Source organism: Plecotus auritus, assembly GCF_963455305.1.
Source record: "Plecotus auritus genome assembly, chromosome: 2".
NCBI lineage: Eukaryota > Metazoa > Chordata > Mammalia > Chiroptera > Vespertilionidae > Plecotus > Plecotus auritus.
The window spans coordinates 58,531,374-58,545,241 of record NC_137771.1 but is presented as its reverse complement, the minus strand read 5'-3'; the positions used below and the strand labels follow the sequence as shown (position 1 = coordinate 58,545,241).

At 40.0% G+C, this 13,868-nt stretch overlaps 1 protein-coding gene across 8 annotated transcripts in view; it reads left to right on the top strand.

The window, feature by feature from the left end:
* USP33 (ubiquitin specific peptidase 33) overlaps positions 1 to 13,868 on the top strand; it is a 72,162-nt gene that overhangs the window by 31,710 nt on the left and 26,584 nt on the right. For all 8 annotated transcript variants that reach the window (XM_080658088.1, XM_080658086.1, XM_080658084.1 and 5 more), the window contains 3 exons: positions 2,876 to 2,978; positions 11,148 to 11,217; positions 12,714 to 12,827. In XM_080658088.1, coding sequence (XP_080514214.1) covers positions 2,876 to 2,978; positions 11,148 to 11,217; positions 12,714 to 12,827 — 287 coding nt within the window. The remainder of the gene's footprint in view (positions 1 to 2,875; positions 2,979 to 11,147; positions 11,218 to 12,713; positions 12,828 to 13,868) is intronic.

Below are 13,868 nucleotides of genomic sequence, written 5' to 3'. Positions count from 1 at the left end.
GAGGCTGGTCTTTGTTCTTTTGTAGAATGACTGGTGAGGGTGAGACTGAAGCCCATCTCTCTGAAGATGGGAAAGCACCTGATGTGTTTTAAAAACTTAAAATAAGCAAAAACTTGGTTTAAATAGTGTTATCTTTTTCTAGCAAGTCTGATTCTAGGAGAGGTGGTAGGCCTTCTTTGATAGGGAATAACAAATACTAATTCATTTCCCTTTTTCTCATTTACTTCCCCTCTTCACCCCCATTTGTATTATTCTGAACATTTACAATTAATTGAAAACCAGATAGAATATATTAAAGCTTAGCATCAATCTTTGGTTATAAAATATGTATAGGCTTGCAAAGATCGACCACTTAATTTTGAGAATTTTCCAGCCATAAAAATATAGGAAAAGGAAAATGGAAAATTAAAATAGTTGGCTTCTAACTACTCTAGTCATCCTTTGGTCTATATGGTTTAATTAACACATCAGTGAGTTTTTTCCACATATGTGTTATTATCCTATCTAATAAAAGAGTAATATGCAAATTAACCATCACTCTGCTATACCCACAAGCCACGCCCACAAGCCATGCCCATAAGACAATCAGGAGTGAATATGCAAATAAACCCAACCAAGATGGCTACAGCCACAGAGAGCAGGAGGGAGGCTTGGGTTTCCCTGGCAATGAAGGAAGCCAAGCTTTCCGCCTGCCCTTGCCAGCCTAGGCCTCCACTCAAGACTACAAAGTTTCAATGATAGAAGACACATAAATCCAAACAGAAATGGCGGCAGCCATGGAACTGGAAAGAACAGGAGGCTAGGGTTGACCCCAGCGATGGAGGAAGCCAAGCTTTCTGCACACCCTGGCTGGCCCAGGCCTCGCTTAAGGCTACCAAGTTTCAATTAAGGAAGATAAATAAATCCCAACAAAAATGGCCGCCGCCACGGAGCAAGCAGAAGGCTTGGCTCTGCTCCAGGCTACAAAGTTTCAGTTGTAGAAGATAAATAAACCCCAGATACCAGGGCCTCTGCTTGGGTCACCAGGGGGCGTGGCTGGCCTGCAAACCACCACAGGCCCCTCGCCCAGGCCGCCCCACGCCCCAAGGGAACCCCCACCCTGATCCGGGACACCCTTCAGGGCCAACCAGCTGGCCCCCACCCATGCACCAGGCCTCTATCCTATCTAATAAAAGAGTAATATGCAGTTGACCACTCCAACACACAAGATGGCCACCCCCATGTGGTCAAAGATGGCCAGCATGGGAGGGTAGTTAGGGTCGACCAGGCCTGCAGGGGAGTGCAGTTAAGGGCGACCAGGCCTGCAGGGGAGGGCGGTTAGGGGCAACCAAGCTGGCAGGGGAGGGCAGTTGGAGGGGACCAGGCCTGCAGGGGAGGGCAGTTGGGGGCGACCAGGCCTGCAGGGGAGGGCAGTTGGGGGTGACCAGGCCTGCAGGGGAGGGCAGTTGGGGGCGATCGGGCCGGCAGGGGAGCAGTTAGGCATCGATCAGGCTGGCAGGGGAGTGGTTAGGGGGTGATTAGGCTGGCAGGCAGAAGCGGTTAGGGGCAATCACGCAGCCAGGCAGGCGAGCAGTTGGGAGCCAGCAGTCCTGGATTGTGAGCGGGATGTCCGACTGCCCACAGGGATTGGGCCTAAACCGGCAGTCCGACATCCCCCGAGGGGTCCCAGATTGGAGAGGGTGCAGGCTGGGCTGAGGGACACCCCCCTCCCCGTGCACGAATTTCGTGCACTGGCCCTCTATTTCTATATTTGTCCTTGATTCCAACTCTCTTAGATTTTTCTGTTTGTATCTTTGATTCACATTCTGATAGTATACATGTATGATAATAAATTTGCTTGCCTTCACACGTTATATAAATTAAGATGACTAGGTTTTGCATAAGGTATACTTGTTGCATTTCTAGATTCATAGTTTTGAATGGCATTTGTTAATAAGACACCACTATTACTGTTTCTCTCATTGATACCTACTTATTATTCAGAAATGTGGTTTTGCCTTTTCTGGAGTGTCCTGGTAGTTTGAGAATAAGTTTTCTTGAACAATCCTACGTTTTTAACAAAAATTTGATAACTAAAAGTTTAATCACATAAGGAATTGCTAACAATTTTTACAAGGGCAATACTCAAAAGATGCCTGAAATAATAAGTGCAGATAGTTCACAAAGAAGTACAAATAAACACATTGAGAAAATGATCATCACGGACTAAAGAAAAGTAAGTTAAAACAGCCATCAGTTGTCATTTCTGCCAGAAGAGGTTACATACTTTTAGTGAATGTTGAATCTGGTTGAATAAATGTACTGATACTTTTCTGATGATGTTTCTCTCTCATTGATGTTTCTAACTCTCTATCCCTCGCCCTTCCTCTCTGTAAAAAATCAATAAAATACATTTTTTAAAAAAAGAAAGAAACATCAATGAGAGAAACATTGATCAGCTGCCTCCTGCACACCCCCAGCTGGGGATGTGCCCACAACCAAGGTACATGCCCTTGACTGGAATTGAACCTGGGACCCTTCAGTCTGCAGGCCGACGCTCTATCCAGTGAGCCAAACAGGTTAGGGCTGCATTTAGGTCTTTTAAGCTGTAATGTGGTCTTACTGAATTGGAGTGAATTGTGTTCAAATTCAGAAAAGTCACAAGTGATTTTGTTATTCAAGTACATATGTTAATAAAGGTAGAGTGACATGCTATTACTAGGTAGCGATCCTTATTTCTTTAAAAATATAAATGTAAATTTTATTCTAATTGATAATAACGTGAATTCTTACTTAAAAATAACATTTTCTAATATTTAGACTGTAGTGGTATATGAGATAAAATTTAAAAATTTTAACCTAAGGATTTAAGTCCACTGTCTGTTCTGTTATCAAGGATTTTAAAATACCCAGTAACACGACATTAAAAACTCCTCTGGTTGCTGTATTTGATGATCTGGACATAGAAGTGGAAGAAGAAGATGAACTTAAGGCAAGAGGTAAAATAATTCTTCTGTGTAACCCTCCTTTATATGGTATTGCCCATTTATATATTGAAAAGCCTAAGTGACGGGTTGACCGGTCAACCATTTGACCAGTAGCTATGATGCAGACCGACCACCAGGGGCAGATGCTTCGACTGGTAGGTTAGCTTGCTGCTAGGGTCTGGCCTATCGGGACTGGGCGAGATGGGCCAGACACGCCCTGGAGCCTTCCCTGGCCCTGAACATGCACTGGTGGGGTCCCTGGTTGCAAGAGGGGGCAGGCCTGGCCAAGAGACCCCACAGGTGCACGAATCCGTGAAAATTTCAAAATTTCACATTACACAGTTGTGAAAGGAACTCTGAAGATGATAATAACAAAAAATAAAAGAATGTGATACATCACATAAACAAATTGAAAGACAAAAACCACATGATCATATCAATAGATGCAGAAAAAGCTTTCAGGAAAATCCAACAGTCTTTTAAAATTATTTTTACTGATTTTAGAAAGAGAGGAAGGGAGAGATAGAAACATTGATGAGAGAGAAACATCGATTAGCTGCCTCCTGCAAGCCCCCTACTGGAGATCAAGCCTGCAACCCGGGCATGTGCCCTGACCGGGAATTGAACTGTGATCTCCTAGTTCAGTGGTCGGCAAACTGCAGCTTGCGAGCCACATGCGGCTCTTTGGCCCCTTGAGTGTGGCTCTTCCACAAAATATCACGTGCGGGTGTGCACGTACAGTGCGATTGAAACTTCGTGGCCCATGCGCAGAAGTCGGTTTTCAGCCTGGGCGAGTCTATTTTGAATAAGTGGTTCTAATGCCGAGCCACACTCAAGGGGCCAAAGAGCTGCATGTGGCTCGTGAGCCGTGGTTTGCCGACCACTGTCCTAGTTCATGGGTTCACGCTCAACCACTGAGTTATACAAGCTGGGCCCAATATCCAGTTTTGACAAAAACTCTGAGCAAAGTGGGAATGGAGGGATCATTCCTCAACATAATAAAAGCTCTCTATGATAAACCTACAGCCAACATCAGTTGGGCAAAAACTAAAAGCATTTCCCCTAAGAACAGGAACAAGGTAGGGATGTCCATTCTTATTCAACATAGTACTGGAAGTCTTAGCCACAGCAATCAGGCAAGAAGAAAAAATGAAAGGCATCCAAATTGAAAAGGAGGAAGTAAAATAGTCATCATTTTCTTTTTTTTTTTTTTTGTATTTTATTATTTAAATTCTTTATTGCTTAAAGTGTTACATGTCTCCTTTTTCCCCCATTGACTTCTTCCCGGCCATTCACACCCTCCAGCACATGCCCTCAACCCCCTACTGTCTGTGTCCATGAGTTATGCTTATTATGCATGCATACAAGCCCTTTGGTTGATCCCCCCAACCCCTCCTCTGACCCCCCATCTTCCCTCTGAGGTTGGACGGTCTGTTTGATGCTTCTCTGTCTCTGAATCTACTTTTGTTCATCAGTTTAGGTTGTCCATTATATTCCACAAATGATTGAGATCATGTGATACTTATTTCTCCAACTGGCTTATTTCGCTTAGCATAATGCTCTCCAGGTCCATCCATGCTGTGGTGAATGGTTAGAGTTCTTTCTTTTTTAAGGCAGCATAGTATTCCATTGTGTAGATGTACCACAGTTTTTTAATCCATTTCATCTGCTGATGGGACTTAGGCTGTTTCCAAATCTTAGCTATTGTAAATTGTGCTGCTATGAACATAGGAGCGCATATATCCTTTCTGATTGGTGTTTCTGATTTCTTGGGATATATTCCTAGAAGTGGAATTACTGGATTAAATGGAAATTCCATTTTTAATTTTTTGAAGAAACGCCACAGTGGCTGCACCAGTCTGCATTCTAACCAGCAGTGCACAAGGGTTCCCTTTTCTCCACATACTTGCCAGCATTTGTTGTTTGTTGATTTGTTGATGATAGCCATTCTGACAGGTGTGAGATGGTACCTCATTGTCGTTTTGATTTGCATCTCTCAGATGATTAGTGACTTTGAGCATGTTTTCATGTGCCTCTTGGCCTTCCTTCTGTCTTGTTTCGAAAAGTATCTATTTAGGTCCGTTGCCCATTTTTTTTTTAAATTTAATAAATCTTTATTGTTCAGATTATTACAGTTGTTTCTCCTTTTTCCCCCCATAGCTCCCCTCCACCCGGTTCCCACCCCACCCTCTGCCCTTACCTCTCTCCCACTGTTGTCATCCATAGGTGTATGATTTTTGTCCAATCTCTTCTCGTACCCCCCACACCCCTTTCCCCCTAAGAATTATCAGTTCACTCCCATTCTATGCCCCTGATTCTATTATATTCACCAGTTTATTCTATTCCTCATATTTTTAATTCACTTGATTTTTAGGTTCACTTGTTGATAGATATGTATTTGTTGTTCATAATTTTTATCTTTACTTTTTTCTTCTTCTTCCTCTTCTTAAAGAATACCTTTCAGCATTTCATATAATACTGGTTTGGTGGTGATGAACTCCTTTAGCTTTTTCTTGTCTGTGAAGCTCTTTATGTGACCTTCAATTCTGAATGATAACTTTGCTAGGTAGAGTAATCTTGGTTGTAGGTTCTTGTTATTCATCACTTTGAATATTTCTTGCCACTCCTGTCTGGCCTGCATAGTTTCTGTTGAGAAATCAGCTGACAGTCGTATGGGTGCGCCCTTGTAGGTAACTAACCGTTTTTCTCTTGCTGCTTTCAAGATTCTCTCTTTGTCTTTTGCTCTTGGCATTTTAATTATGATGTGTCTTGGTGTGGTCCTCTTTGGATTCCTTTTGTTTGGGGTTCTGTGCGCTTCCTGGACTTGTAAGTCTATTTCTTTCACCAGGTGGGGGAAGTTTTCGGTCATTATTTCTTCCAATAGGTTTTCAGTATCTTGCTCTCTGTCTTCTTCTGGCACCACCATAATTCTGATGTTGGTACACTTGAAGTTGTCCCAGAGGCTTCTTACACTATCTTCAAATTTTTGGATTCTTTTTTCTTTTTGCTTTCCTGGTTGAGTGTTGCTTCTTTGTATTTCAATTCTTTGACTTGATTCTTGTGTTCCTCTAGTCTGTTGTTGGGTCTCTGTATAATATTTTTTATTTCAGTCAGTGTATATTTAATTTCTAGTTGGTCCTTTTTCATATGCTCGAGGGTCTCATTGAATTTATCAGCCTTTTCTAGGAAATTCTTGAAAAACCTTATAACCATGGTTTTGAACTCTATATCCAGTCGTTATCTTTCCTCCATTTCTTTCATTTGTGATCTGTTTCTTTGTCTCCGCATTTTTGCTGCTTCCCTGAGTTGGTAGGGTGGCTTTGTGTGCTAGGTGTCCTATATGGGCCAGTGGGTCGGCTTCCCAGTTACCTGAGGTGGACACTCTTGGTGCACCCCTTTGTGGACTGTGTGTATGGCCTTGGTGTAGTTAAGTCTTGATTGTTGTTGGTGTCACTGGGAGGAATTGACCTCCAGGCCAATTGGCTGTGAGGACCCGCAGTGTCTATAATGGAAGAACTGCTGCGCTGGAGACACGCTTAGGGGGCAGGACTTGCTTCAGTGGGGCTTTAGTGCTCACCGAGTCTGCCTCTTGAATGTGTCACTTATGGATGTGAGTAGTTGAAATCTGGTGTCTCACACTGACCACTAGGTACACTGGGTTCTGGATCTCCAATGAGGTGCTGGTCAGCTACTGACTGAGGCCACCCAGCAGGAGGTACAGCGAGAACTACAATTTTCTCCTCTTTGCTTGGGGTTTGGAGGTTTTGGAGCTGTCTGACCAGAGCTGCAGTTTGTTAGGTTAAGCTGCGATCAGGCAGGCCATTTATATGCAAAAGCCGCTGCGAGGAGCTTGGGTGGGTTTGTAGATTGTGCAGGGCAGGGTCTCAGGGCGTCACTAGGCTAGGGCGTGGCAAACAGCGATGGCTGCCAGTCAGCCATCTCTGCGTTTCCGCGTTTCCCAGTCCCCGCATCCCGCGCCCAGTGCCCCAGTGCAGTAAACAATGATTGCTGGGCGCATCTCTGCAAGAAAGTCACCCTCGCTTTCCGACCCGATGGTAGACAGTCCAGCTTTTCCCCATAGGAGTTTGGGTCCCCAGTGTCTCCCCAGAAACTGGAGTTCAGAGTAATCGGGAGCTTGTCTTCCTTTGGGTTGAAAGAAGCACCCAGACACCCGCTGCCAGCCCGATTCGTGCGCCTCTGTACCTCAGCTTTTCAGCGCTTGTGCATGTCTCAATGCTGTTTTCTCTTCCTTCTAGTTGTAGAACTTCCACTCAGCCAGCTTTCCCGTGGTTCTTGGTGACAGACGTTTTGTCTTTTAGTTGTAGTTTTGAAATTGCTGTGTGAGGCAGCAGTTTAGGTGTTTACCTATGCCCCCATCTTGGTTTCTTCCCCCCCCCCCCACCCCGCCGTTGCCCATTTTTTGATGGGGTTGTTTATCTTCCTTTTGTTAAGTTGTATGAGTTCCCTGTAAATGTTGGAGATTAAACCCTGATCGGTGATAACATTGGCAAATACGTTTTCTCATGCAGTGGGCTTTCTTGTTTTTTTGTTGATGGTTTCTTTTGCTGTGTAAAACCTTTTTATTTTGATGTAGTCTTATTTGTTTATTTTTCTCCTTAGTTTCCATTGCCCTAGGAGCAGTATCAGTGAAGAAATTGCTTCAGCATATGTCTGAGATTTTGCTGCCTGTGGATTCCTCTAGTATTTTTATGGTTTCCCGTCTTATGTTTATCCATTTTGAGTTTGTTTTTGTGTATGGTGTAAGGTGGTGGTCTAGTTTCATTTTTTTGCATATATCTATCCAATTTTCCTAACACCATTTTTGAAGAGACTGTCTTGACTCTATTGTATGTTCATGCCTCCTTTGTTGAATATTAATTGAACATAGTGGCTTGGGTCGATTTCTGGGTTCTCTTTTCTGTCCCATTGGTCTATATGTCTGTTCTTGTACCAGTATGAGGTAGTTTTGAGAATGGTGGCTTTATAATACAGCTTGATATCTGGTATTGAGATCCCTCCTACTTTGTTCTTTTTTCTCTGGATTGTTGCAGCTATGTGGGGTCTTTTTTTACTCCATATGAATTTTTGGAGAGTTTGTTCTAGGTCTGTGAAATATGCCATTGGTGTTTTCATGGGCATTGCATTGAATCTATAGATTGCTTTGGGTAGTATGGATATTTTAATGATGTTGAGTCTACCAATCCATGAACACAGTATATTCTTACATTTGTTTATGTCTTCCTCTATCTCTTTTTTCAACATCCTGTTGTTTTCCAAGTACAGGTCTTTTACCTTCTTAGTTAAGTTTATTCCTAGGAAATTGTCATTATTTTTGATGACATGATATTATATATAGAATCCCGTAAGAATTCCACCAAAAAACTACTAGATTTAAACTAGATTTAACAAATGAATTTGGCAATGTAGCAGGATACAAAATTAACACCCAGAAATTGATGGCATTTTTATACATCAATAATGATCTCTTAGAAAGAGAAACTAAAAAAACAATCCTATTTACCATTGCTACAAAAAAAAAATTAATATACTTAAGAATAAACTTAACCAAGAAGGTAAAAGACTATACTCAGCAAACTACCAGGATGTTGAAAAAGATACAGAAAAATATATAAACAAGTGGAAGAATATATCTTGTTCATGGATTGGTAGAATCAACATCATTAAAGTATCCATACTACCCAAAGCAATCTATAGGTCAGTGCAATCCCCATGAAAATACCAATGGTATATTTCACAAATCTAGAACAAACACTCCAAAAATTTTTATGAAATCAAAAAAAGACCACCAATAGCCACAGCAATCCTGAGAAAGAAGAACAAAGTTGGAGGGATCACAATATCGGATATCAAGTTATACTACAAAGCTACTGTAATAAAAACTGGCTGGTACTGGCACAAGAACAGACATATAGATCAGAGGAACAGAACGGAGAACCCAGAAATCGATGCAAGCCATTATGCTCAATTAATATTTGACAGTGGAGGCAAAAGCATACAATGCAGTCAAGACATTCTCTTCAATAAATGGTGTTGGGAAAATTGGACAGGTACATAAAAAAAAAAGACCACCTACTTACGCCATACACAAGAATAAACTCAAAATGGATAAAAGACTTAGATGTAAGTCGTGAAACCATAAAAATCCTAGACAAAAACATTGGTAGCAAAATATCAGATATCTCATGTAGCAGAATTTTCACAGATACTTCACTTAGGGCAAAAGAAACAAAGGGAAAAAATAAACATGTGACTACATCAAACTAAAAAGCTTCTGCACAACAAAAGAAACCATCAACAAAATAACGAGAGCCTATTACATAGGAGAACATATTTGTCAATGATACATCTGATAAGGGATTAATTTCCAAAATATATAAAGTACTCATACAACTCAACAAAAAAAAAGACAAGCAATTCATTTAAAAAGAAGCCCAGCCGAAACCGGTTTGGCTCAGTGGATAGAGCGTCGGCCTGTGGACTGAAGGGTCCTGGGTTCGATTCCGGTCAAAGGCATGTACCTTGGTTGCGGGCACATCCCCAGTGGGAGGTGTGCAGGAGGCAGCTGATTGATGTTTCTCTCTCATGATGTTTCTAGCTCTCTGTCCCTCTCGCTTTCTCTCTGTAAAAAAAATCAATAAAATATATTTAAAAAATAAAAATAAAAAAAATAAAAAGAAGCCCAGCCGGTGTGTCTCTGGGGTTAAGTGTTGACCTATGAACCAGGAGTTCAAGACTAGATTCCAGGTCAGGGCACATGCCTGGGTTGTGGGCTCAATACTAGAAGCGGGTGTGCAGGAGGCAGCCAATCAATGATTCTCTTTCATCATTGATGTTCCTCTCTCTCCCTCTCTGAAATCAATAAAAATAAAATTTTTAAAAAAATGGGCAGAAGATCTAAATAGACACTTCTTCAAAGAGGGCATATAAAAAGCCAAAAGACTAATGAAAAAATTCTCAATGTGACTAATCATCAGAGAGATGCAAATTAAATGAGGTACCACCTCACACCTGCCAGAATAGCTATCAGCAACAAACAACAGATGCTGGCGAGGGTGTGGAGAAAAAGGAACCCTAGTACACTGTTGGTGGGAATGCAGACTGGTACAGCCACTATGGAAAACTGTGGAGATTCCTCAAAAAACTAAAAATGAAACTGCCATTTGACCCAGTGATCCTACTTCTAGGAATGTATCCTAAGAAGTCTGAAACACCAATCAGAAAGAATATATGCATCTCTATGTTCAGAGCAGCGTTATTTACAATAGCGAAGGTCTGTAAACAGCCCAAGTGCTCATCAGTAGATGAATGGTTAAAAAAACTATGGTACATATACACAATGGAATACTATGCCGGAGTAAAAAAATTATTACATTTTGAGACAGCATGTAGGGACCTGGAGAGTATTATGCTAAGTGAAATAAGCCAGACAGAGAAAGAGAAGTATTGCATGATCTTACTTATATGTGGAATCTAATGAACAAAATAAACTTACGAACAAAATAGAACCAGAGATATTGAAGCATTCAATGGTCTGATGTATTTCAGAGGGAAGGAGAAGAGGGTGTGGCAGGAAGAGATTAATCAAAATTTATATGCATATAGTATGCATAACTCCCATGGACACAGACAGTAGGGTGGTGAAGGCCTGGGGAAAGGGTGGGAGCAGTGTGGAGGGGGTCAGTGGGAGAAAAAAAGGGGACATCTGTAATACCTTCAATAATAAAGATAAAATTAAAAAATAAAAATAAAAGAATTTTGAAATTTGGCCTAGTAAAATTGTATTTGCAAAAAAAAGCAAACTGACAACTTCAAGTGATGCTTGATTTCTCTGGCATCACTTTACCAAAGCCTACAGTTTTTAGTCTAAACTATATATAATTGAGCAAAAAATTTTGTTTTGTAGTTGATATAAGGGAATTTTAATCCTTTACATAAGTGTATATTTAAATAACTATCTGAAAATTAACATTTTGGTATAAGTCTGACTTCTCTGAGTTGTTCAGGCTGTTATTTTGTATTTCCATAATGTATTTTGTCTTTTCTTCACGTAGTTTGGGATCCATAATAACTATCATACATAGTTACATATTCAGTAAACACATAAAATTATTGAGTCATTGCATCATTGAATGATACATAGCTTATACTTCGTCTTGCTAGGTCTTACAGGTTTGAAAAATATTGGCAATACTTGTTATATGAATGCAGCTTTGCAGGCTCTTTCTAATTGGTAAGTAGAGAAATTAATTTTGTTTGGTTTGTATAGTTTTTTAAAGTTACTCTGAGCAGAAAACTATGCTTCTGTATTATGAAAAAAAAGGGGTTAAAAATAGATACACATTAATAGTAATATGGGAAAGAGTTAACAATTCTATTGAATTCCCCTAGCCAACAGAATTCTATAAATCCCTACCTGTACTTCTTTCCTTGCTCCCCTCAACACATCGTTTCTTTTTCTCCCATTTTCTGAAATGCCCCATTTAGAAAGTTATATGAATTAACTAAAATGAAATATGTTAATAGTCCTGAAAAGTTATTTTCTTTTTTTGTTGGTAACTGTCAAGATAGGGTAAGCAAGAAACTGGGTTGGATGGAATGTTCTGTATGTGTCTGTTAGGGCCATCTGGGGTTATGTGTAGCTTAAGTCCAATGTTTCCTTGTTGATTTTTCTGACTGGATGACCTGTCCGTTGTTGAAAATGGGAGTATTGAAGTCCTCTACTATTATTCTACTGCTGTCTATTTCTCCCTTCAGATCTGTTACTATTTGCTCTATATATTTAGTTGCTCCTATATTGGGTACATACATATTTACAAATGATACCCTCTTGATGAATTGACACCTTTATCATTACAGAATGACCTTCTTTTTCTCTTGTTACAGTTTTTGAGATAAAGTCTATTTTGTCTAATATAAGTATAGTTACCCATGTTTTCTTTTGGTTCCACTTACATGGAATATCTTTTTATGGTAGCTCATTTATTGCAGGCCAGGATTTGGTCCTTTGCCCAGACAGTTTCCTGTAAGTGAATAAATTTTCGGAGGTTCCCTCAAGTTAATCAAGTTCATTGCCTTATAAATTGGTAACCTGAGCCATTGGATGCAGTAACACTTACTGGGCTGTAGAAGCTTAGAGGAAGCTGATTAACTTAAAAGTTAAATTTTGAGCATGTTAAATTTGGGATGCCCAAGACAGCCATATGTTTGGGTATTTGTTGTAACTCTGGAGTTTAGATGAGCTGTTTCATTTTTGTAAATTTGACTGTCATTGCATATGTGTGAAAATTTAAGATTACCCAGGGAAAGTGTTTGTAGGGAAGAGAGGAAAAGTTATAGGATCAAGTCCTGAGGAACCCTGATATTTAGATATCTAGTAAGAGCAGAAAGAACAATAAAGAGGAAAAAGAATTGTCAGAGAGGTAAAGAAGAAAGATACATTACATTGGTCAAGAGAAGGGTTGCTCAAGAATGAGGTATAAGCCACTTGTGACATGCTACTGAAAGCAAAGTGAAAGGTATTAACTGGGTCTGACAGCTTTGAAGACTCTGATATGGTGGAATCAAATCTGGTTTGAGCAAAAATATGAAGAAATAAATGTGAAGTTATAAACAAGAACAAAGCAATAATAGATAGAGGGTTCTGTGTACTGTCAGTTAATTGACGAGAAAGTAATCAGTATTAAGCTTGATTACCCTCTAACATATATTTCGTTTTCTTTAAATCAGCCCACCTTTGACACAGTTTTTTCTTGATTGTGGAGGATTAGTTCGAACAGATAAGAAACCAGCCATTTGTAAAAGTTATCTCAAACTGATGACGGAACTGTGGCATAAAAGCAGGTATGTACTTAATATATTTCTTTTCTTTATTATGTTTTTATTTTAAAAATTATTTTTTAAATATATTTTTATTGATTTCAGAGAGGAATGGTGAGGGAGAGAGAGATAGAAACATCAATGATGAGAGAGAATCATTGATCGGCTGCCTCTTCCACGCCCCTACTGGGGATCGAACCTGCAACTGGGGCATGTGCCCTTGACCAGGACCCTTCAGTTCGCAGGTCGACACTCTATCCACTGAGCCATACCAGCTAGGGCTCTTTATTGTTTTTAAATGAATATCCTGCTCAGTTGGTTAGAGCATGATCCCAATATGCCAAGGTTGCAGATTCGATTTCCAGTCAGGGCACATGCAAGAATCAACCAGTGATGGCATTTTTATACACCAATAATGAACTTTCAGAAAGAGAAACTGAAAAAACAATCCCATTTACCATTGCAACAACAAAAAAATAAGATACTTAGGAATAAACTTGACAAAGGAGGAAAAAGACCTGTACTCAGAAAACTATAGGACATTGAAAAATGGAATTGAAGAAGATACAAACAAGTGGAAACATATACCATGTACATGGATTGGAAGAATTAACATCATTAAAATGTCCCTACTACCCAGAGCAATCTACAGATTCAATGCAATGCTATTAAAAGACCAATGGCATATTTCACAGATCTAAAACAATATCCCAAAAATTTATATGGAACCAAAAAATACCATGAATAATGTCAGCAATCTTGAGAAAGAAGAACAAAGTTGGAAGGATCACAATACGAGATATCAAACTATACTACAAAGCTATTGTAATCAAAATAGTCTGTTACTGGCACAAGAACAGGCATATAGACCAATGGAATGGAACAGAGACCCCAGAATTAACCCATACCAATATGGTCAATTAATATTTGACAAAGGAGGCAAGAGCATACAATGGAATAAAGACAGTCTCTTCGATAAATGGCATTGGAAAAATTGGCCAGATACATGCAAAAAAATGAAACTAGACCATCAACTTAGACCATACACAAGAGTAAACTCAAAAT